The 23,707-nt window shown below is 40.2% G+C and overlaps 1 protein-coding gene across 1 annotated transcript; it reads right to left on the bottom strand.

Moving 5' to 3' along the window:
- Positions 1-1,888: 1,888 nt before the first annotated feature.
- Positions 1,889-22,863, bottom strand: COCH (cochlin). Its single transcript, XM_041484111.1, has 11 exons — positions 22,826-22,863; positions 22,703-22,747; positions 17,005-17,161; positions 10,527-10,660; positions 9,299-9,364; positions 8,394-8,438; positions 8,159-8,306; positions 7,136-7,239; positions 5,560-5,786; positions 3,326-3,842; positions 1,889-2,627 (listed from the first exon to the last, which is right to left on the bottom strand). Exons 1-11 carry the CDS (start codon positions 22,848-22,850, stop codon positions 2,452-2,454), a joined length of 1,644 nt encoding a protein of 547 aa, XP_041340045.1. The 5' UTR covers positions 22,851-22,863; the 3' UTR covers positions 1,889-2,451.
- Positions 22,864-23,707: the final 844 nt, after the last annotated feature.

Genomic DNA, 23,707 nt, shown 5'->3' with positions numbered 1-23,707 from the left:
GCAGAAAATTTGTAAGCACAGAGACACTGGTCTGAGTTTCCATGTTAGACTGAGAAAGACATATTGCCAATGACAAAGGAAGTCATGCTGCTTTCTGCTATAAAATAGCCTGAGAATGGAGAACTCACCCTGGAAAGATCTTGTGGCAGGGAATGCTTCCAGTGCTCAGGCATGTGGCCTAACCAAAGCATGGCTGTAGGTTGTAGCTCTTCCTGGAGGTTATCATGTTACTAAAAGGGATTTCAATTTATTTAGGACAGCAGATTAATAAAAATTTGTCAATTTAGATTGCTCTTAGTGGGGAAGGATGAGTTTTGAACTGTGTTAACTACTATTTAATGTAAAATTCCAAACAGCTGTTTGGGAGTTACAGTTAAGTACCTAAATTCCTAACCTTTTCTAAATGAAGGAATCCTGATTTTTTTTTTTTTTAATGTTGATGTGATATGTCATCAGGACTGGGATGCAAACCTGCTTTTTGTCTGATGAATGAATGATGTGAGTTAAAGCTGCCTATTCCTTTGCAACAGTAAAAGCAAAGTAGGAGAGAAAACGTGTCCTAGCTGATAGATTCATGTTTTCTCTCCTACTTACATAAGTTCTCAACTTATATTCAGATTATTTAACTAGCATCATACCTAATATGAACAATGACTAAAACTTTGATACTGACTCATCCAAATTAAAATATTTGTAAAAAGAATACCCTTATTGTTTGAGAATGATTTGGAATTTAATATCATACAGTTAGGAAGCATCACATACAATTTACTCAAGCTACACTATACGAGGTTCATCATAAAAAGACTTCTGTGTTATGAGATATTAAAACATACAGCAGCACTCCCAGTTTTCTTGCAATATGTATTTCTATAAAAAGTTTATAAACTAAACTAATTGAATTTTTGCACAAAGTTGATATAGCATATGAATTTATACAGCAAAAGCTTAATACTCTTACTTATAAACACATAACAAAATTAAGGATAACAATTGCTAGAAAAATACAAGGCATCTTTGCCATTTATGTTTAGAGTAATATATAGCCAGTTATAAGTTATTGAAAAGTGCACAGCAAAAGCCCAATGAATACAATCCTTCCTGTGCCACTCCATAACTACTAGAAATTTTACAATCAATAGTGGGGGAGAAGAAAAAAGAGAAACCCCAGATTGATAGGGAAAGTGCTGTTTTGTTTTCTACTATACATTTTATTTGCAAACCCCCTTTATTTTCTAAAGAATACTTGGAGTATGTTATTCACACCAGGACTCTGGAATAACTTGGTGAATATCACATCATTTTAGCCACATATGTGTGCATATAAATATAACAACATTACTAGGTATGTAATCAAATGAAAGCCTTTTTCAAGAAAACTATTCTTTTATCTTCAGCTCACCTCACACATCTATAAAGATGTTTTTGCTACCATGATGAAGTTGTAATTTTCTGAACTACTAAATCCAACTTAATGTGTCTGCCTACTCTCTTCTTTTCTGACCATCAAATCTGATGTAAATCCATTAGGTTTAAAGGTTTGAGGTACCTCTGGACTTGAATTTGAATGCTTTCAGTTCCCACTGTGTGGTCTCATTTAATCTCTTGGCCCAAGAGTCCTGTCTCTAACTGTCTGGCCAATAACAACTTTGTCAAATCAAGACAGTACAAGGCAGCAGACAGGAAATATCCGGTTGTCAGTTATATTTGGAATATTGCTGTTGACTTCAGTGGTGCAGAAAGCAGCAGTAGTAGCTAATATATTAGGATCCAGATTCTCAAAGAACTACTGTGCCTTAAATACCTTTAAAATTCTGTGCCAACAGAACCAACCAAATAGATCCACAGAAATCTGTGGGCATAAAATTTAACAATTTTGATGTAAAATTTGCCAACCAGATCCAGCAAAACCCCAGCTAGCAAAAATAGACTCTTTCAGCTACAATCTGTCATATATTTTCTTAAGCTGCCTGGCAATAATGGATGTTGCACAACAGGAGCGCTGAAACTACTTTCTGTTATCAGAGAACTCTTTGAAAATATGTAGAATTGTAAGCTACAGAAAGCTTATAGAAGGTAGTACCTTGTATTTAAAGTTATATTTTTTTTAACTCCTAAGAAGGTATCCAGCAAGTGTCAGAAAAAGTGTCAGAGCTGTATTATTTCCTCTGAGTATCTGCTGTTCTTAGGGGCACGATATGCAAAGCTTTGAACGTCAGGATGCTATATGCTTGTTGAAAGTATTAACTGTTGGCCAAATTCTGCACTTCAGGATCAAGAACAACTTCTAACAAGCTCACAAGAATCTTTGGCTGATTACAGAAACAAAAAGTAGCCCTTCTTCCTCTGTATTGTGATAGCATATATAAGAATAAAACATCGGTACTTTAGAGGGACCATTTCAATGTCATGATTTTTAGTTTCAAATAGTAATAGTGAACAGCAGATTTTTTATTGTTTAGAGTCCAAAAAGTCTTTACAGATGCCTCTAATAATATCAGGAACCATCTGCTCCAATCCTGTGAACTCCCTGGTGAAGAAAGTATGAGATTCTCTTGGTTCAGAAGCCATGTCTTTCAGATCATCCAGAGGTGCCCAGGCAACACCAACAGAGAAGACTGTTATTCCTACAAAAAGGAAATAAAAAAAGACCATTTTGCCTGCAGATACGAGAAAACCAGCCATTTCTACATTAATGAATCAATGTGGATTTGAAAAGCATGTTTCAACACCTGCAGTCTGTCAAAGATAATTAGATTTTGCCATTAAATACCAGGAATTAGATTTGACTCAGGAAAAATCCTGGAGGAAATATGAGGTATCATAAGAGCTAATGACTGAGTTCTTCTTGTAGTGACACATAGGATTGTAGCGGTTACAATATGAGTCTTGAAACATAAGTAACACTGTGTAAAATGATTCTGAAAGTAAGTTTGGTTCCTTTGTGTAACTTGGTGCCTTTATATACTCATACTTCAAGCATCATCATCCCAATGAGCTTTTTGGCCACAACTGCTTATTCCCTTCCTAGATGATGATGGAGCTACTTGGCTCATTATTCTTGCTCTACTGTTTGGGGAAATGAGACTGGGTATATGTTGATGCCTAAGCTGCCATAAGTGAGTCCAGTCATACCTGGCTCTCTGTTACTGGTTGCTGGGTTTTTTCACCCTAAAGGAAAACAGTTTCTAGGGGCTTACATTTTGCTGAACTCAAAGTATGATACTTTGCAAACTTTAAAATCTTCACATTTGCAGCGCAGCAGAAATCAACTTCCACTGCAGCATGGATCAACTTCCACTGCTTTCCAAAATACATAATTTACCTGCTTTTTGTGCAGCTGCAGCAGGTCCTCTAACATCATCATAAGACTGACCATCAGTCAGAACAATGAGGAAATTCTTGTTAGGTCCATCTTTCACTGGCCCAAACACATTCCTGGTTGTGAAGGAGATGGCATCGCCAGTAGCGGTGCCGCCGCTCATGTACTGGATGCTGCGGATGGCCGAGAGCACCTTCTCCTTGGTGACGTAGTCGGTGAAGCCGAACTCTGTTCTCTGGCTGTAGGTGAACTGCACGGCTGCCACCTTGGAGCCGATGTCAGAGATCTCAAAAGCCTTTGCCACGTTGCTCACGAACTCAAGCACGAGGCGGAAGTTGCTCTCTCCAATGCTGCTGGAACCGTCTATCAGGAAACCGATGTTCACTGAGTTGTAGCAAGTCTTGCTACACAACATCTGCTCGTGTGAGCACAGTTTTTGGACAAGAGGTTTTACGTATTTGGTAGTACCAAACCAGCTGGGCATTTGGTAAGAGAAGAAGCCGTTGTTTCGACAGACAGCCTGTTTGAAAACATGAAGGGAATGGGTGAATGCCAACCGGGCAGTTCAATGGATAATACTCAGACACCTATGATTTTTCTTTCAAAAGCAGGTTAGAAATGAAGCCTCATGGTGGGAGCTTAGAATGGGTTTTTGTGTGCTTGTGTCTAAAGAAATTGAAACAGCTGCACTTGAAGTCAATGTAAACTACAATGCAGCTCATTTTGTCCAATAATAAAGCCAACCCTGCCCCTCAAGCTATGAAAGTTTTCAAATAATTTAGCTTTATTTACAAGAAGTGCAACAACTGAAAATTGTCATTTTGTTTTGTGTATGCCAACGGAGTCATGACACTAAATAGCCAAAGGATTGATATTTCTGTATTTTTGCATATACACTGAAAATTAGCCTCTGTGTTTTCCCTATGAACTTTTTAATCTATAATGTGTCACAAACACAGACAGAGTTGGGTAGAAATATAGCTCCAGGTCATTCAGAGTAAAATTTCTTTTCCCCTAGCTTCCATCAGATGCATGTGAAGTACAAGGTAACTGAAAAATGGGTTAAATTCAAAATCAGCTTTTCAACTAATCCAGCTAAGATCAAAATACAGAAGGAGAGGACAGGCCTCAGCCACTTAAGGTCATGTCTTTCTGTGCCTGTACAGGGACAGACAGTGATAGTACAAGGCAAAGAGATCTCCAAAAAGAGGAGAGATCTAGAGTAGATATTAGGAGGAAATTCTTTGCTGTGAGGATGGTGAGGCACTAGGAGAGTTTACCCAGAATAGGGGATGCCTCATCCCCAAAACTGTTCAAGGCCAAGCCTGAGCTACCTGGTCTGTTGGATGGCATCCCTATCCATGGCAAGGGCGTGGGAGCTACAAAACCTTAAAGGCCCTTTCCAGCCCAAACCACTCCATGGTGCTTCTCTAAGTGTGTAAGGGTTGGACCTGCCTGCAATACCTCTGGGGTCAGCAGCTAGATATCTTAGCCCTAGAAGAAGCAGGGCTTTGTTCTGTTCATGCCATTTCTGCTGAAAATAGACATCTACAACCTCCCTGTGGAAAATGACTGGTTTTCTCACTGCAGAGTAAGTAAAGACCTACTGATCAGAAAGCTCATGTGAGAGTGGGTGATTGCTATTTGAATTCCTGCTCTAACTCAAAAGGAACAAGATCCAAAACTCTGCATACAAGATTAAAGTCTTGTACACAGACTTGCTAGGATGTGTTTTTCCATATTTTCTGTCCTCTTAGTAATGAAAGTAAGTAAATAATTATCCACAGAGCAGGTAAGAAATAAGCACCTCCCTGTCTGCCCTTTTGGGAGAGAGAATGTATCACATCAGCATGCCATTGTTTTGGCACATTCAGCCATACCTGAGATAAGGGAATTTCCTGCACTGAGAGTCTTCATGCAATTACAAATTCCAGGAGCTACAACTTGGCCAAGCTTCTGAACTGGGAGCACAATGGTACCTTTGTGTGGCCCCTTTAGCAAGGAAAAATCTCCAGGGCTTCTTTAACCTCCCTTCTGCTCATCTTTTAAATCACTTATGAGCAGGGATAATTTAATCAGCTGGCTTGAGAGAATATTTTTATGCCTATACATTTGTATGAATTATTATATATACATATATTAGTTCATTAGAATTTTACTGTAAATTCTCCAGAATTATATTTATGACTGAAAACCAGATAATGACATTCTTTCTTACAAACCAAATTCTTTCTTACTTTGTCAACAAAGCCAATGTCTTGTACCATTCCCAGCTCCTCTGTTGTGGGTTTTGCTACAGACACAATGAACACGTTGACTCCAAATTCTCTGGCCATTATGCCGGCTTCTTCTAGATCATCTGAGGGCCAGCCATCCAGAAACACTACAATGATCTTGGGAATTCCCTTCCGTGCTCCATTTTCCAAAGAGAAGAATTTCTGAGCTGTGTACTTCAAAGCTTTGCCTTGTTTTGAACAAGAAAAGAATAAAAAGAAATAATGCATACATTATTTGGTACATTCTGGGATCAGCTTCCCATCTGAAATTGTGCAGGATTTATGTATAACTACAGGACTAAGCAGAGCAGCACTGAATTGGTGCCCCAGGAAATTTGGTAATAAAGAAGCTTGGGCAACCTCTAAGTTAAAAATTAATGACCCCAAACCAACACCCCTCCCCCCACCAAAAAACCCCACAGATAAAGCTAGGGTGCAATTCCCTGAGATGTTTTTTTGCTTGTGGGTCTAGTTTCCTACTAGGAAGTAGGTATATTAGTACCTGCCAAATGCATTGGAAGGAAGAAAGTTCAGGAGCTACCTAAATTTAGCTTGTGAAATGCAACATAATTAGATGCTTAGTTTCAATGTCTGGCTGTTTTTGTCTGTGATAATTAATTTTCTTCAGATTAACTAGTAGGGACTGAGTTTTGGATTTGTGTGGAAAACGGTGTTGACAGTAGGGGGATGTTTTTGTTACTGGTGAGCAGCTCTTGCACAGTGCCAAGGCCTTTCCTGCCTCTTGTGCCACCCTGCCAGCGGGAAGGATGAGGGTGCACAGCCAGGACAGCTGACCCCAAGCTGGCCACAGGGATATTCCACACCACATAGTGTCATGGTAGCATGTAAAGCTGTGGGAAGGGGAATGAAGCAGAGGGGACATTTGGAGTGTGGGCATGAACTGTTAGGTGAGCTGGAGCCCTGCTTTCCTGGGGATGGCTGAACACCTACTTACCCATGGGACATGGTGAATATTTCCTTGTTTTGCTGTGCTTATGTGAGTGGCTTTTGGTTTCCCTAGTAATTGTCTATCAATCCACAGATTTTCTCATTTTCCTCTTCCCAGTTCTCCCCCAGTCCCACTAGGGGAAAGTGAGCCAGCAGCTGCATGGGGCTTGGTTGCTGGCTGGGGCTAAACCACGATGTCATCTCTTACTCCTTACTCCAAGTCTAACTTTTAATTAGCCATCCAACGAGAAAGAAACACTAAGCCTTTTATCAATCTGTCTCAAGATATCATTCTGTTACTAGTGAAAAGTCAATTATTGTTAAAATGCAGGAAACATTTAGACACGTATAAACACTTGTACTCTAATTAAATGTGTAATAAGCACACCTAACTTCTAGAAATTAAATGTGAGATGTGGCAATGTTCTAGTGGAAAATCACTGAACCTGATTAAGTAAGTGTGGCATCTAAAACACTTCCTGACCTATGTGAATTTTATGAACTTCAATATTTACACAAACACATATACATATATATACAAAAATACATAAAGAAGCGATTTGTGTTTTAGGGGGGAATATGAACTCACCTGTATTGGAATTGCCTCCTCTGAACCCTAATTCCTTTATGGCAAACAAAACTTCTTTTGTAGCAGTAAAGTTTTTCAGATAGAATTCAATTTTTGGATATTCACTGTGGAAAAATAAAACAGAGTAATAAGGTTCACTTTTCATACTGGCGTTAGCAAGCTAAAACACACTTGGAATAGTTTTGCTCATGATAATATATATTCTTCTCTGGATTTCAATACTAAAATGTAAGTATGCTTCTTGCTTAGTAAGTCTTGCAATCCTTAGCAAGAGGAATTATCTACCCCCGTGGATAAATGAAGGACAGCCTGATTCTCATGCTTATCAAACAGCTGACAACATTAGGTTGAAAATACATCAAGAAAAAAATTGAACATGCCAGACATTAAACTAAATTCATCTGTGTAACTAAAGATTGGCAGGTTTTCTACTATTTGTATGACAAATACCTTCCCTTTACAAAAATCCTGCAAAGTGCAGTTTGAGTGTTTTGATTTGAGAAGTTGAAGGTATGCTAGTTACTGACTAAGAAATTAAAGACTAAGTATTCTGTCTCCTGATTTCATTTTTAATTTACAGTAGAAAGCAAAAACAAGTGACCAGTTACCATCTGAAAAATACCAGCTGTAATATTTTATCAATTGGTAAGAGGACATTTTTGTTTTGTACATGTACATAGCCATTAAGGACCATTCTCTCCCTGCAATTTTTAGAAACTGGCATTTCTCCTTTGCAGGGTATTTCCTGCTGTTCTACTGAGATGCAAAGGGGCTGTGAAACAACCAGCTGCTCTCTAGCCAAATATCAAATGTCAGAGACAGAAAATGTTCAAATTTGTCATGTTGTCTCACATGCACATCTCAGTATAGCACAGAGCTAACAGTGCTACGGCTCAAGAGTTTCTTTCCCTTGCTATTCATCAGCCCTCATTGAGTGATATTGTTCTGCAAAAGGAGAAGTGACATGCTAATTGATTTCTCTTATCAATTGCTCCATTATATTTTGTGGAGGTCTGTCCTTACCTGGCCTGTACGACCCCAACGTGAGGCCCTTCTGTTCCAATTCCCAACATTACAGCTACTTTTCCAACAAAGTTTTTCTGCAAGTTAAACCTACGTTGGCCAATGTTGTAGCTTCCATCAATGAGAAAGGCAATATCAGCTTTACAGTCTGTGAACATCCAAAATAATTATACTTATTAACACCAAATAAATGTGAGGATTCTGCTTTGCAAATGTTAAATCTGTGTGTTCTTACCTTTGTTTCCAGCCTTTTTATCAAGAGTCTTCTTAGGTCTTTTACCTTCAGTGAAAAAAAGAGCATGGATCACTTAAGAACAAGAAGATGAATGGACTGAGGTAAACCAGAAAAAGCTCTGACTACAGAAATTACAGTGCAATCTATCTGCAGTAGGAATTGTCAATCATTTTAATAATTAAACTTGGGCTACTACTGCTTTGCTCCTTGGAGAATATTCTTTCCCAAATGAAACAGCTTAACCTTCCTTTCTACACCTGTCTGACTGATTGCTGAGTTGTACAAAGCTAGGTGGATTTCTGTACCTCGCCTTCCCAAGTGCTACTGTTTCTCAGTTAGCAACCTTGCTGTACAATGGATTTTTAATGGTTTGGAAGCCAACCATGACTTAAACTGTAATCCAGGCTGTCTGTTCACAGACAACATCCAAGTCCAGTATTTATACAGCACTTAACCTTCATAAAAAGGGTTTAATGCAGCGTTTTCTGTGGTGAAACTCACATAACAACTAAATTTCTGCTATGCATGTCCTGACAGCACTCAGCTGTTCAGCAGTTCTGTAAGAAGGACTGCCTTAACTCTGTCTTCTCCGTCAATTAAAAAGAACGAACATCACATGAGCTCATGAACTCTTACCTTCCTCTGTGTTATCTCTATTACTTTTCAAAAACCATTCCAGTTTATTTAAAATTTGCATGAACATTAGTGAGATCAGAATCAATCTCCCAAGATTACATATGATTCCTCTTTTTTTCTGGTGAAAGAGACACTGCAAAACCAGATACTGCATCTGTTTTCTTCTTCAAAATTAAATGAGTCTCACAAATCATGTTCTCTCAGCCAGGGACTTGCACACTGCAGAGCATCCCACCTGGAGGGGCTCCCTGGCTGCGGAGATCACGCACCTGTGGAAGGACGGGCTGTTGACACCGATCGTCCCACTGCTTCAAGTGCTGTGTCCTTGGTACCTGCTAAAATGAGAATACTTTTGCTGGATTTTAGTGTATTTAGATGAAGTTACAAGTGCTTGAAAGATTACTGCGCTTGCAATAACCTTTCTTTGTCATCTGCCATTAGCTACTCTGGGAGGAGGACACGAGCCCAGACAAACCTTTGGTGTAATCCAGTATTGCAGTCTCTGTTTTACAGGTAATTAATTTCTGCATTTGAAACAACAGCAGCTGATGAGTAATTACAGCATATATATCTGATGAGAGGTTTTGAGCTGTAGTAGTCATTATTTCCAACAGATAAAGAGAGGGCTTGACCTGGAGAATTGGATTTCACCTTCACCCTCACCAAAAGCACCTCTAATTCCAAGCTGTTAGCTAGCAACTTGCCATGAGCACTATACATGGAATACTAATATCTTAGATAGTAGGCTGAATTTTAGCTGTGTAAACAGTAAGAACCCATTACAGAGATCTGCTTCACAAATTTTCTATGCGAGCAAACACCCGCTTCAATATTTTTGAAACCACAACATCATACACAACCAATATGCTTCTGCATATGATTTTATGAGGGTGGTTTAGCCTCACCTGAGTGGCAAGGCATGACAACCGGTTTGCAATTAGGCAATTAATAACTAACAACTACCTCAACAATGGGGACAGAAACTTCTGGACTAAACCACTACATTGCACTGTAGCTTAATGACCACATCACATGTAAGTTGATGTTATTACTATTTTCGGAGGCATGGAATGCCACACAAGGTATTTGAAGGGCCTGACAAAGTGCTGTTCCCTGCACAAATGCAAGCAGAGGGAGAGAAGGGATAAAACTAAATGGCTGGAAGTGGCAGGAGGAGTGGACTGCAGTGGCAGGATCAAAGCACTGACTTTGGTCAGCTCAAACTGTCATGGAACTGTGAACTGTCTGCTAGCTTATATTCTAAATAACTGCCCCATATTTATGTATCAGCTTCTGCTACAGACTAGCTACTCTAGCTGGAATAGTTTTTCTTTCGATAATTGAGGAAAAACGAAGTTAAAAGAATGAATTAGATGCGAAACCTTCTGTTGCTAAACAATCACTTTCTTTATGCATACAGAAGCACTGAGGAAGTGTCCCACAGTTCTGCTAGAGCTTCAAATATAGTTTGCAAAACAGTAAGTGTGATTCACCTACCAGTCACTGAGAAAGACGAAGCCCATTTAGAGAGCACCTGAGACTGGATTCCATTAGCATTTACAGCAGGGTAGTGTTCCTGTCCTGGGAGAGTCCGTACCCTTACAGCTCCTCCTGTGTTGGTAATCACCCCACTAAGGTTGAAAAAGAGTTGGTATAAATCAGATATTTTAGTCACAAGAAAATACAATACAGATAATACCAGCATTAGAATTTTTGTCACCAGCCTTCTCAAAAAGATGCAATAGAGGCAGGCAATTGTGGTCAGGCTAGAACAATCTTTAAGTTGCTGAAAAGACTTCAGAAGAAAGTATTCTACAGAACATCACACAGATTAATTTTAAAAAGTCAGGAAAGTCTAAAATTCTGGCACTTAGACTAATGCAGAACAGCGATGCTTCAGGCCATATCAATTCCTAAGTGACAATAAGAAGAACCAGAACAGTCAGATCTCTTTTTATGTGAAAAAGAGAATAACTGAAAGAACAGTTGTTATTTTTAGAGGTCAAAAGTCAAAGTTGTACTTCTCTAAGAGGGAGCAAAACTTGATGCCTTGTAGTATGTGGGCAAGTACAGCTCTGTGGGAGACAAGCAATCATTTCATGACTGTTTAAACACAGCAATGTGTGCTTTTGTGTTTACTTTTTGATTCTGTTTGGCTTCCTGCTTGAAAAGACAACCTGGCCTAATCCAATTTAACATATTGTGAAAGTAGAATAATCAAGACCAGAGTTTAAAAAACTTGACATGTATTTCTGATAATATGAGATCTGGGTATCTGTGGCAAAGGCAACTTCCACATAAAATTCTATTTGGAACAGCATTAAAAGACATTAGTTCTTCATGGATGTGACTTGCATTTCTAAATTGAACCATGACTATAAACACTTAATTCTAGTAGCTTGGAATAGTTGCAAAATATACAGATATATTCTCATCTAGGAATACTTTATAGAATATATAGACAAAGGAGCTTTAGTAAGCTTACACTAAATTAATTTAAAATCAGTTTGTAAAGTTAGCAAATACAAACAGCACTTTATAGTTCTTCAAAAAAACAGTGAGATAAAAATCAGACAAGAGTTATCAACTGCTTAGTTTTAAATGACAGGAAAATTCAGTAAGTCAAAATTATCTTTGAGAGAAATTACACATAAATGTACTTAGACTATTTTAGTCTACTTAGAATATAAATTTCTTCTTCAATACCTGGTTCTCTTAGGCATTCAAGCCTTCATAAGTGTCTCCATCTTAATGGATAAGGAAATGTGTCAAATAGAATGTGTTTAATTGGAACAGTTCCTATTTTAAGTTTGTACTTGCAATTTTAGTGAAGACACTTCAGGCTTACATGAGCAAACTGATCCATGCCCATGTTAGCTCCTAAGAAGAGCTCAGGATCTCTTCCCACTTTCTTGGTTGTGGACTCACAAATTTGAGTGCTGAACTGAACTCAAGAAAAACATTCAGATTGAAAGCTCAGCCTAAGAATGTTGTTTCCAGGAATGGAAACAACTTAAGCTTATAGGCACACTGTGATCAGCGTTGTCTATATCATTCCATTTTGTCTATTGGCCTTTACATTTTAATTGCAACAATAACAATTAATTAAATGTCATTGAAAATTCTAGAGGAAAAATAATAATCTACTTAGGCTCCACTGAATTTGGAAGCTTTACAGTTGAGCTGGAGTAGATTTATTTGCTCCTTATCTACTTGTTGAAAATACATGATTCTGTATTTGAGCACAAGTCAAAGTTCCATGCTGCCTTCTGAAGATAAATACTTTCCACACAACAGCTCTGCTACTTTTAATGCAAGTGGGGGCTGATATTAGATGTGAATGTAACATGACCTGTAGCCTTATGAAAGTTATTCCTTCTTTCTTGCCATTTTGTTCTGTAGGCGAGTTAACAGTTTAAGGCCATCTACAATCTGGTCAGTTTTACTTGGGATGCTTCTTCAGGTAGGTCTACTCAGAGTGTATATTTATATCTGCTGACATGGAGCAAACCACGTATTGCCAGTTTACCTTTGTGTTTTGAACCACACCGGCAAATTCCTTTCTGCAATGATTTATGACTGACTTTTAAAACAAGATTCATCCTCTGTGGGTCTGCAATGGTTTTTAAAGAGTGAAGAAGCGCCTATGCATTCCTCAGAATGACTTATGCCACTGCAATCTGCTTTGCTTTTCACTGCTGTGCTTTGCTCCTGTGTGACTGACTTGCATGCCATGGCTGCTTTGATTAAACTGGAGCTCAGCAGATTTTCCAGGAACAGCTTCCACCTCCCTACTCATTATGTTATATGCTGCTGCCAGTGCTGCTTAACAGGGGATTTATGTAAAAGCTTCAGTCCATTCTCTTGCCTAGCTTGTTAATAACAACCTGTAATGTATACCTAAATGGTATTTTTCACTCAAAAATGGACACAAACAGAAAAGCAGATACACACAAGGCAGTAATCCTGTACCTCACTGCACAACAGCTTGTGAAAGAAGGTGTACCAGCCAAGGACAGCAGAAAGGTCTTATAAAATACAGGACTAAAACACACTTAGTCATCAGCTACAACATTTTTAAAAATCTGAACTGAATTGAGATAAATCACCACATTAAATGCAAGGTTTTTAGGATCCCCATGCACTTCTTCAGTGTGCAAAAACGGTTTCTTTGCACTCTTGGAGAAAGAGATACAGGGTGTTGCTGAAATTCGAGTGAATTTTCAAGGAGCCTACGCATCAAAACTGATGCCTAGACCACAAAGAGAGTCTTCTGGCCATGGGAGGTGAGCCTTATGGATGTAACTGCAGTCAGTTTATCCTCAGGGACTTCAGGCAAGACAGCTGAATTGCCTGAATTCCCATCTTACCTTCCTACTATCACCATCTGCAAACTCCTTCCAAATAATCAGCCTTTCTCCATCACCCCAAGAATTATCCAATTATCCTCCTTGTCTCCAAACTGGTGTCCTGCTGCTGCCTGATTGCCATCCATCACCGATACGGAGCCACTCAAAATCTCACGCCAGCATCCTCTGGACCCCTAAGCTGTGTTCTTTCTTTCTTCCTTTCTTTCTCTGCACCCCTATTGCTTTTGGCAGGAAAGAAGTTCAGCAGCAGAAGCAGGCATGAAACCAACATTTCCCAGGGATCTACAGCTGCTCAGAAATCCCTTCAATGTTCTTCCAGCAAACCCTGGGGCAGCTCAGGTGCTCTCTGTGTTTATGGGCATTTTGTGGCCAGCTCAGTAATACCATGATATACCTTTGGTAGACTTGAGTTCTGGGACCCCAGTGCTTAATGAGGACTGGTTTTACCCTTTGACAAATTAGAAAGGCTATGAAAAAAATTACATGCCTATTTAACATCTAAATACTAACACATTAGGCTAGGTCTCCATTTAGTGGAATTGGCACTGGAACAGAACTGCACAAACTGAGAACCTAGTCCTTCATTTGACCTTCTGATTATTAATCCAATTAATCACTCAGTGGTAGGTTTAACTCAGCTCTTCATGCCTACATAGTGTCAGCCTGGTAGGAGGTTCTCCATTCTTCCCTCAACAAATACATCTTTTATCCTTCTGCCCAGAAAAAGAATAATATTAAATAAATATTTTGTTTCCTGAGAGTAATTACACATAAAATGAGAGAAAAAGCCAAATATAACAAGCTGAAACAGGCAGAAAGATTATTCATCTGTAATACACAGAATTATTTGTAGCTGAATTCTGCTGAATTATTTTCATGTATTACATAGTATATTCTTGCATTAATATCTGCCTCAAAGTAATGGAACTACTCTTAGGACTAAGCACTATTTGATTTACACAAAATTAAGGAATCCAGCTTCAATGTAGACCCAGCATGCAAACTGAAGTGTATGTGGAAGAGACCCATGCTCACACAACCATTTTCAGTTTAAAAAACTGAACGAGCCCTGCTCCCACGACTGGTGTTTCCTGAAATGCTGGGTGGTTGTCTGACACATGGCAGGTGACACAGGGCCAGGACCCAGCAGTGCCGAAGGTACAGAGCTATCTGCACTCACCAGGCAGTGAAATGGAGGGTGCACCTGGCTTGAAACAAGGGGTTAGTTCAGGTATTTGGAAGAAATTTACAAAATTTTCAAAGCATAGATCTACTTAGATCACAATAACAGCAAACTCCAATCACCTATTGCCAATGTCTTCTTTCATGCCAATATGGGTTTTAGACATTGCAACACAGGGCAAGAAGGAGCAAGTATCTTGTAGGTTTTTGTTGGATTTTGCAGGCTGCACTGAAATTAGCAGAGAACTAATCAGCTATTGTCTCTTCTCCATGCATCAATCCTTTTTTGCCAGGACTAGTTATGGATGTTAACAGTTGCAGCAAAGCTACCAAAACATTCTCATGCAGCAAATTCTGTTCTGAGAATGAAAGGCCAGCAGAACTAATAGCCCCCAACTTAAAAGCAGTCTTTAGAAACAGCAGTTCACCTAAACAGATAATTTTTCACCTTTAGTCTGCTCTTTCAAAACCCCTTACTGCAGTTTGCCACGCTCAAAGACTTGAACAAGATTAATTTAAACCCAATCTGGAAGACAGATTACAAAAGTGAGTATATTTTAATCTCTTTATCACTATTAGAGCCCTCATTATTCTCACAATGTCTGTGGAGAGAGACTGTTAGATGCAGGACGTACAAAAAGGGTTGCATATTTCACAAGTACAATTTAGATTGACTCTTACTGTGGAAAAGCATGGATTTTTCTATAGCCTCATGTTTCTGGGCTGAAGAACAGTAGTACACATAGTTTGTAAGGTACAAACTTCAGTGAAGAGCTAAGTGATAACCATAAAAGAAAGCTTGTGCTTTATTATCTAGGGGAAGACCATGCAAATCATTGAAAGAAATATGCCTCTGCCATTTCTTGTACCTCCTCCTTTTGTAGAAGTATTTCCCAGCTGTGACAGAACTGAGCCCCAGCAGCTTTTGTGGTGGGACTTTGTTAAGTCAGTCACTGACAGCCTGGCATGGGAGATTCGAGACTGCTGCCTGGTTGAACTGGTCAGGAACTTCTGTGTCTTTTCAAAACATTCAAGTCTTTAATCTCTTTAGAAGAAGGTCTTGACAGCAAGAGCTCTTTTCGCTTTAAAGACATCTTTGGCAAGAAATGGAATGTTAAAATAATTGGCTACATCATTAAATACAAACATTGCCTCAGGGGAAAAAAAAAAAGACAATGGAAAGAAATCTTGGGTTTTCCTCAGTTCAATAAAGAAAAACAATAAAAAGAGCAAATCCAAAGTCACTACCTGCATTTGATCTAGACATTCTTCACAAACCTTTTTTATATACCTTAGCTAGGAAGAGTGAGGAATTGAAGAGTAATTTTTTTAAACACCCATGAAGTCTCTTAAAATACACTAAATGGAGACCTTAATGCTTTTTACAGAAGCATCAGAAGGAAGCCTGTCTAACAATAAAATACACATGGAAACATGTAAATATGAGACAAACTCTTCAGCTTTAAAAACAAATAGAAACAGACCCACATGGTACCTGCCAAGCTCCTTCTAACTCCTCCTATAGTACATTAGCCCCTAGATTCTTTCACAGCATTTGAGAAACTCCAGAGTTTCTACTCAAAACCCCTCCTTAAGTAATTTTTTTTTTTAAAAAAGTTCATTTTAGTTTACTTAGGAGTTTAAATACTGTACAAATAGCCTAAATTTTGGAAACCTTGTTAAAAGTTAGAATATTTTAACTGACACTTTAAATAAGATTCTAGATAGTAATGACAGCTCCCTAAATATTATTTAAAATGCTTGGAATGTTTTTTTAATGGCATTTCAAGTGTCAAGCAATGAATACTAACTCAAGGAAGTTTTATTTTCCTCATTTATCTTCTAGCTGGTTTTATTTCTGTAAAATTTTAAGTTTATAGTTGTGGGTATTTTAACAGAAAAATACTCTGATAGCTGCAGCATCACATCAATATGTTCTGAAAGAGCTTTCTTCTGTTGCTTGATGCTAAAAAAAAAAAATTGAAACCACTTTTCCTCCACTTCTTTTAAACAGTTTGTTCCATGCAAGATTTTAAAGTCAGAAAGTGAATCTGCTTTTATTCTTCAATTACTATTTCTTCAATTACTATTTATACTGTATCCTTCCATATCTACTAGTGATACCAGTGATTTTACAGTGAAAGTCCACTGTGGACAATGCTGGGCCATTTCAGAGGAAGTTAAAGCAGTTTTTAGGAATTCAGATAACTTTCAAGCTGCACAGACATTCTTTTTTCTTTTTTCCCTAGTTTTCTCTTCTCCCAGTGACATTCCTATTGAGTTAACAGGACCCAAAATCCAGAGAGATTTTTGCTATGATAGCATCAAGGCTGAGATTTGTAAGTGTGGCAGAGACTATATAAGCTCACTTATAAACTATACAAACTCACTCACTAAACTCACAAGGATTAGCAATGACTTACCTGTGTATGGCAGCTCCACAGACACTCGAAAGAGAGGCATAAACTCCATCCCCAAAGACATAAAATTGCCACAGAGGACAGTTTGCTGGGCAAAGGACATCTTCTGTCCCCTTTCTAAGGTCAAGTCCTCTTGTAAAGCACGTGATAGCAGTAGAAGCTAAAGAGAAAAGAAGAACTTTTGACCTGAAAGTCTTAAGGGTTTGTTTTGGGGATTTTTTTTAATGTGTCTACAGTTTCCAAGTTTAAAGCAATATCTGAATTTGAAATTAGGTACAATGCCTATGAAGATGTCTTTGGATCTTACAAATATACAGTTATGACAAGGAAGCACATACTTCAAAATTACTTATGGGAAAAAAGTAGCAAGAAAAAAACTCCCATGAACAAATAACATGAAAATAATATCAAGGAACATTACACAAAGAAAAGCGATCCATATCTGTAAATTTACTGCAGAGACAGAAGGGCAAGGGGAAGACCTTTGAGGGCTGACAGACCACAGATGCAGGTGGCAGTTTCCAAGGAAGAAACTAAATCACTATGACAGCCCCACAGAAATCTCCAGCCATAAGATACGTATAAGTCACTTGCAAAATTCTGAATCTTCTCTCCAGTGACATTCATGAAGCAAGTTGACAGCAGCATTTCCCTTAGCCTCTTGCAATAAATCCTACTGAGGCCAACGTTAAAAAAAAAAAAAAAAAAAGGAACACACATCTCATTGCTCCAGTATACAGTAACATCTAGAACATTGGTATCAATTCATTACAGTGAAGTTTACATCATTATCATTGTGCAGAGGGCTGTCAGATTCACACAGTGATACAAAAGTTATTTATTCAGCTGAGGCACAGGCATTTTTTATGCAGAACTCTGCCTTTTTCCAGAAGCTGCTCTCCAGGTTACCATCATTAAGCTTTCACTGTGCTTGCCTGTGTACAGTGAAGGTATGCAGACACAGATTGACATCAGCACACAATTTCACTTGGCAAACTGGTGCTTTTTCTTTTGAAAACATTGAGGTCTTTATCTTGCATGGTAACCACCATCCTCCTACTACACAAGATAGCATAGTCCCCTGCTCTGTTGCACAACACATTAGAGATTTGGCTTAAATCATTATCAATCCAGCAGCACAAGTCCAACCCATGCCTGGCTGTTTATTCTGAACTTCCTAAGGCACATCTTGCCCCAGCACCTAGAAGGTGCAAGAAACTTTTCTAAATGCACCTGGAATACTTCCTTTGCACAGATGAAAGCTGGCAGAGGCTGGCCAAGGTACCAGTGCATGCACCACTGCATTATATGCCAAGGACTCTGTTTCAGGGATCAATGATCTGTCTCTCACCTGCTTTTCTGCCCACTATTTTCATTCTTACCCTGGGGTGTTTCCTGACCCCAACACATGCTGTGTATAAATGAAAACACTTGGAGCACATGCTGTTCTTCAGCAGGGGATGGAAAAGATGATAGCTCCAGCTAATCTCAGTGACTTTAGAGGTGAAAAGCAGAACAGTTGCAGCCAGAAATGGGAAGCATGTCTGTTCATTCTAACGGTGTAAATTGAACACACACATTCCTTAACCATGCATGTAATTTTACTCTTAATTATATACAACAGTCATTAATGCTATGTTAAAATAATGTTAAGCTACCTAATGACATCTTCCTGAAAAATTGTTGCTGCTATTAGCAGCAAATAACTAGTTGTTAGTACAATTATGGGACTTGTATATGCCCAATCTGCCTATATAATTCAGATTAAGAAGAAAAGAAAGCACTAAGCATTTCTTTATTTTTCACTTCTCAAGACAATAAAAGTTGTCTACCTAGCAAGAACTAAAGTGATTTAATCTGATTCTCAAGTACTCTAAAAAATAAAAAAAGTTTCTTTTGGGACTTAGTCTTACCTACTCACATCCTAGCCATGCTTAGTCTTATTTAATTGCCTTAAAAAAAAAAAAAAAAAAAAAAAAAAAAAAAAGGAAAAATCAAGCAGAACCAGTGCTTATACCTAAAAACTCCATAATTTCATGGTCAAAAGTGCTACATTATCAATATGCTAAAAAAAACCTGATTTCCTCTTTGAGTCCCCTAATCCTTTAATGGAAGTTCTACAAGTGTGTTTGCTAATTAATGGGCACTGAACAAGTAGTATCCACCAAATGACACCTAGCAAGACCAACAAAATCAAACAGCAGCTGGAAGGCTGGAAATCCTTGGAGGAGTAATTGCAATAAGCACCACTGGTAATCTCTGCTCCCACAGCACTGCTTGTGCCTCTTACCCTGCAACATTTTTCCAGCTTCTAAAAGTGCAAGACACCACAGGAAGTTGTAACTCCTGTCGTCTCTAATGTAATGTACTTGACTGAATTCCTTGGCTGGCTGTGCATACAAAGACAGTAATCAGATGTGTGTAGTTAACAAACCCTGTATCGCTTGGAGATCTGTATTTCCCTCATCACCAGGTACTTACTAATTACTGTCATGTGGCAGGCTTTTGCATAGCACAGAAGATGGGGGGAAAAAATAATCTTTGTGTTTTCCCTGGCAATCAAAACACAGAAATCCATTGTAGCCCAGCCACAGGATTTTTCTTTACTGGCAGCCTAAAGACTGTCATGATCCTTGTCTCAGGCTTCCAAGGGAAGGGTGCACGTTGCTGCTGTGTGAACTGAAGAGCTGACATGCTGCAGCTAGGGGATTTAGCAGTTTATACCTCAGCTGGATCAGCACTGAGGTAAAAAGACACTTTGAGGAAAATAATGCTGTTAATTAAAAACAACAATTTCATTTCAGTATTTTCTGTAGGGTAGATACAGTTTTCCCTAAGCCATAACTCTAAAACAGAAACTAACATTAGAAGTGTTCGGTGAAATATCAAAATGAAAGCAAATTTTTTGTTGACTACAAAAATTAAGACTTACGATATCAGCTCTGCAGTGGTTTTTGTTCTTCCCTGTTTGTCAATGCCTCATCAGCTATCCAACCCATAAAACTTCAATGATTTTGTTGCAAGCATGAAAATGTATTAATGAGGTCTGAATACTAGAATATATAAAATTGGTTTTTGACAGCTTACATACTCGTCATTCTAACAAATTTCATATATGATATTGCTATTGAAATTGAAGAAGTGCTTGTTTTTGTTAGTATACCCAAGATACTTCAACACAGCAAAAACTACCACAGAGCTGTATCTCTATATAAATTAACTGAGATAAAACCCATATGTTTTAATCACTGTAATTGAAGAATGCAAGAGCAGTAGCAGTGGAAGCATTTCTTTCAATACTTATGTGGTGCAATACTCTAAATTCTAGTATTCTTGGAAGAAACAAATATAATTTTATAATTTACAGGAAAGGATTCAGTTCTAGACTCCAAACATTCTGGACTCTGGTGAAGATGTGAGACCTATGCTCTGTTACATTCAGTTAGGCCTTCAGAACCACAACAGAACAACTATTACCCCATCCTGCCAAGACACACACCCTTCAAACTTCACAGAAACACACTACATCAGAGTACCCTACAAAAGCAAGGTACAAGGAAAAGAAACTGTAATTCTTCCTGATTTAGGCCATATTTAAGGGTAAGGACGAATGTCTTTCATCATTGTTGACCTAAAAAACAGAAAAAAAAAAAGCAAAGACTCACTTATCTCTTAAAACAACCATGTTTTCAATTATTACAATCAATCATGTTTTCAATTATTACAATCAATTTCCATCTTTTTGGTGCCCCTTCCCATGTGCTCTGATTTTGCCATGAACAGCTGCCTCTTATGTCAATCTATAAAATTTCTGACTTAATTTTTTAGCATGAGCCACTGCTTTAAGTTATTCTAGGGAAATAAAACCCCTTAGGCAAAATCTGATATTTTCTAATCTTGAAGTTTTCATGCATTGCTTCAGGAAAACAGTTTGTTTATGCAAAGGAAAAATGAAATCCTATGTACATGATTACAAAATTAAAAATAGGGGTTCCTACATGAAGATAGCTCTATGAGTTGCAATCCCTATTATGCTTCCTATTCTTTTAGTATTTTTTTTTCACAATAGAAATATTTTAGGTCCTTTTTTATTTTGAGGCTTCAAACAAGCCTGCTTTTTCTATCTTATGCAAGGAATATCAATAGTTGGAAAAAAAAAAAGACATACTAGTAAACCTACACTTCATATTTTGGAAAACATGTTCACAGATTGCATACTAATTGATGTAAATCTCCAGTACATATCCTGATCTGGACAGGGGTAATGGGATTTAGAGAAACCTGGCCAGGTCAATATCATTAATTTCAATCTGAGTCCTGCCCTTTTCTCACCAACATAAGGCCACTTGCCATCACACGGCAGCATTCACCACCCGCACAGCCTCGTGTGGCAACCAGAGCTGCTGAACTTGGCAGCATTTGTATCCTTTACGGTGGGAGTATAAAGAAAGTTTTGAGATGCTCCAAGATCTTCACAAACATTACGAGCCTAAATACTACTCTATTAGTAGAATACTACTGATTCTTGAGGAAATTAATGCTCTTTCATTACTTTGTACAACAGAATTTAGGCACTTTTGTAAATGCAAGTTTCTAGTTCAATAACCAAATGTTGCTGAATTTAGGTTCAGCATAATGGTAAGAGGCAATATCTTACAAAAACTGTTCACATTAATGATATTTTAGCTGGTTCCAGATACCTTCAGGTTACAGTGGCTTCTCCAGCCCTGAAGGAAGCATCCCAGATTCACTTGTTTCCTGTCAGACTGTCAGCACTTCATCTGTAATGCACCTGCAAAGTAAAAAAGGGAAAGGACCTGGGAGGTTAGAGTAGGTTTTCCATTGCTGCACATTTTTCCCCTTTTTTAGCCATAGCAATTCCATCACAGATAGCTTTTTTCAGTTTAGCACAGAAGAATTTTCCAAATCTTTGATTCAACACAAAATGAGCAGCAAATCCTGACTCCTAATAACTGTGAAATCATTAACAACCATTCAGAAAAGCTTGGGGTCACTCACCTTCTGCAGGCCAGGCCTGCATCTGGAGACATGTTCTTCTGGAGGCTCCTATCCTCCTTTGGTGAAAGGTTCCACTGAAAGGGGCAGACAGACTGCTTGTGTCCTTCTGTCACATATTTCTCCAACTGCTTCCTGTGGCTCCTGGTTCCCATGGAATTATTCTGGTTCTAGGAGAGCCTGCTCTCCAGCAGCAACGATGCAGTCCAGCACAGGGTGGTACAACAGGCAGTCCCTGCCATAGCCTGCTAGGCATCCTAAGCATGTTCTTTTGCTTTCCACGTCGGAATAATAATGGCAGGGCAACTTTAGAATATTTTTAATCAATTCCATGGTCTAAAATATGCCAGAGATCCTCAACTGCCAAGCACCGAGAGCCTTTATAACCACACAAGCACACTCCCACTCACTCTTGCACTCCCCTCGATGGGGACACTTGTCACCAGGGCGCTGCTTCAGCCCGTGCCAGGAAGGAGTTTTCACTCCCGTCTGGAAGCGTTCCCAGACACGCTCCGTGCCCGGTGCCGTTTCCCACCGGCCGGCTCCGCGCACCTTCCCGGCGGCGCTGGCCCCGCGCACCCCGCGAGAGGCGGCCGCGGCCGGGCGCGCCGGGGAAGGGCCGGGCAGAGACGCTCCGAGGGGGAAACCCCCACGGGATGTGGACGGGGAACAGCGGCCAACTCACCCGAGCCGTCGCTGCCGCGCACCGGGCCGGAGAGCAGGAAGGCGCCTGCGAACAGACAGGGAGCGGGTCAGGGCGCTGCTCCGCGCCCGCCCCGCGGGGCCCGCCGCTCCCCGCGGTACCCACCGAGGAGCAGGGCCGAGAGCCACATGGCGGCGGGGCGCGCCCGCACCGAGGGCAGGGCAGCGCAGAGCTGAGCGCAGAGCTGAGCACAGGAGAGCGGCGTGCCGGCCGGGTCACCGCACTGTGCCCTGCCCCGCACCGCTGCCGAGCCGAACAGCCCGCAGCAGCCACCGCTCCCGCTTTAAACCTCCGGCGGGCGCATGAGCACTGGGGCGGGCGGAGGGAAGGAGGGCGCGGGCACGGGGCTGGGCAGCTCCGCCGTGGGCCCGGCAGGTGCTGCCGTCCCTCCCCCGCCGCGCCCCCCGCCGGCTTCTTCCGCTGGGAGCGGCGGCCCGGAGCAGTCGGCTGCCGCGATTCGCCTCCCTGCTCGCTAACTCGCCCGCTCCGGACGGGCAGCGGCCGTGTGAGGACATTCCCGTGCCTGGGGAAGCGCCCTTGCTCCTGCCCGCGCACCCCTGGATATCCCCTCCACCCACGGCTCTCCAACGCCTCATGGCAGGTGTCTTTATTCCAGATGCCTTGGGAAATGCGAGCGAGGTGTTAGCTACTTAGCCGCAACCTCTGCCCCTAGCTCGCAGCTGAGGGAAGGGACAGAGCTGTCATGAGCGCTGCGAGGTGCGGTGGGGGGCTGCCGAGCTCGTCCCGCCCGCCCCGGGCCCGCCGGCCGCAGCCGCCGCCGTGCGAGGGCCTTACCTGCTCCCGCTGCAGCGGGGAGAAGCCGGGGATTTAAGCCTAATTGAATCATTCGAAGAGATGGAAATACCCGAACCGGCGTTTCGGGTATCCTGTTTGGTCTAAAGCGTTAGTGCAAATACTGCAGGTGCCTGCCTTTCATTTAAGTAAAACTTTGCTTAAATGGGGGGGGGGGGGGGGGGGAAGCAGCAA

Source organism: Pyrgilauda ruficollis, unplaced genomic scaffold (assembly GCF_017590135.1).
Source record: "Pyrgilauda ruficollis isolate IOZ18807 unplaced genomic scaffold, ASM1759013v1 scaffold63, whole genome shotgun sequence".
Lineage (NCBI taxonomy): Eukaryota > Metazoa > Chordata > Aves > Passeriformes > Passeridae > Pyrgilauda > Pyrgilauda ruficollis.
This window is presented reverse-complemented; position numbering and strand designations above follow the sequence as displayed.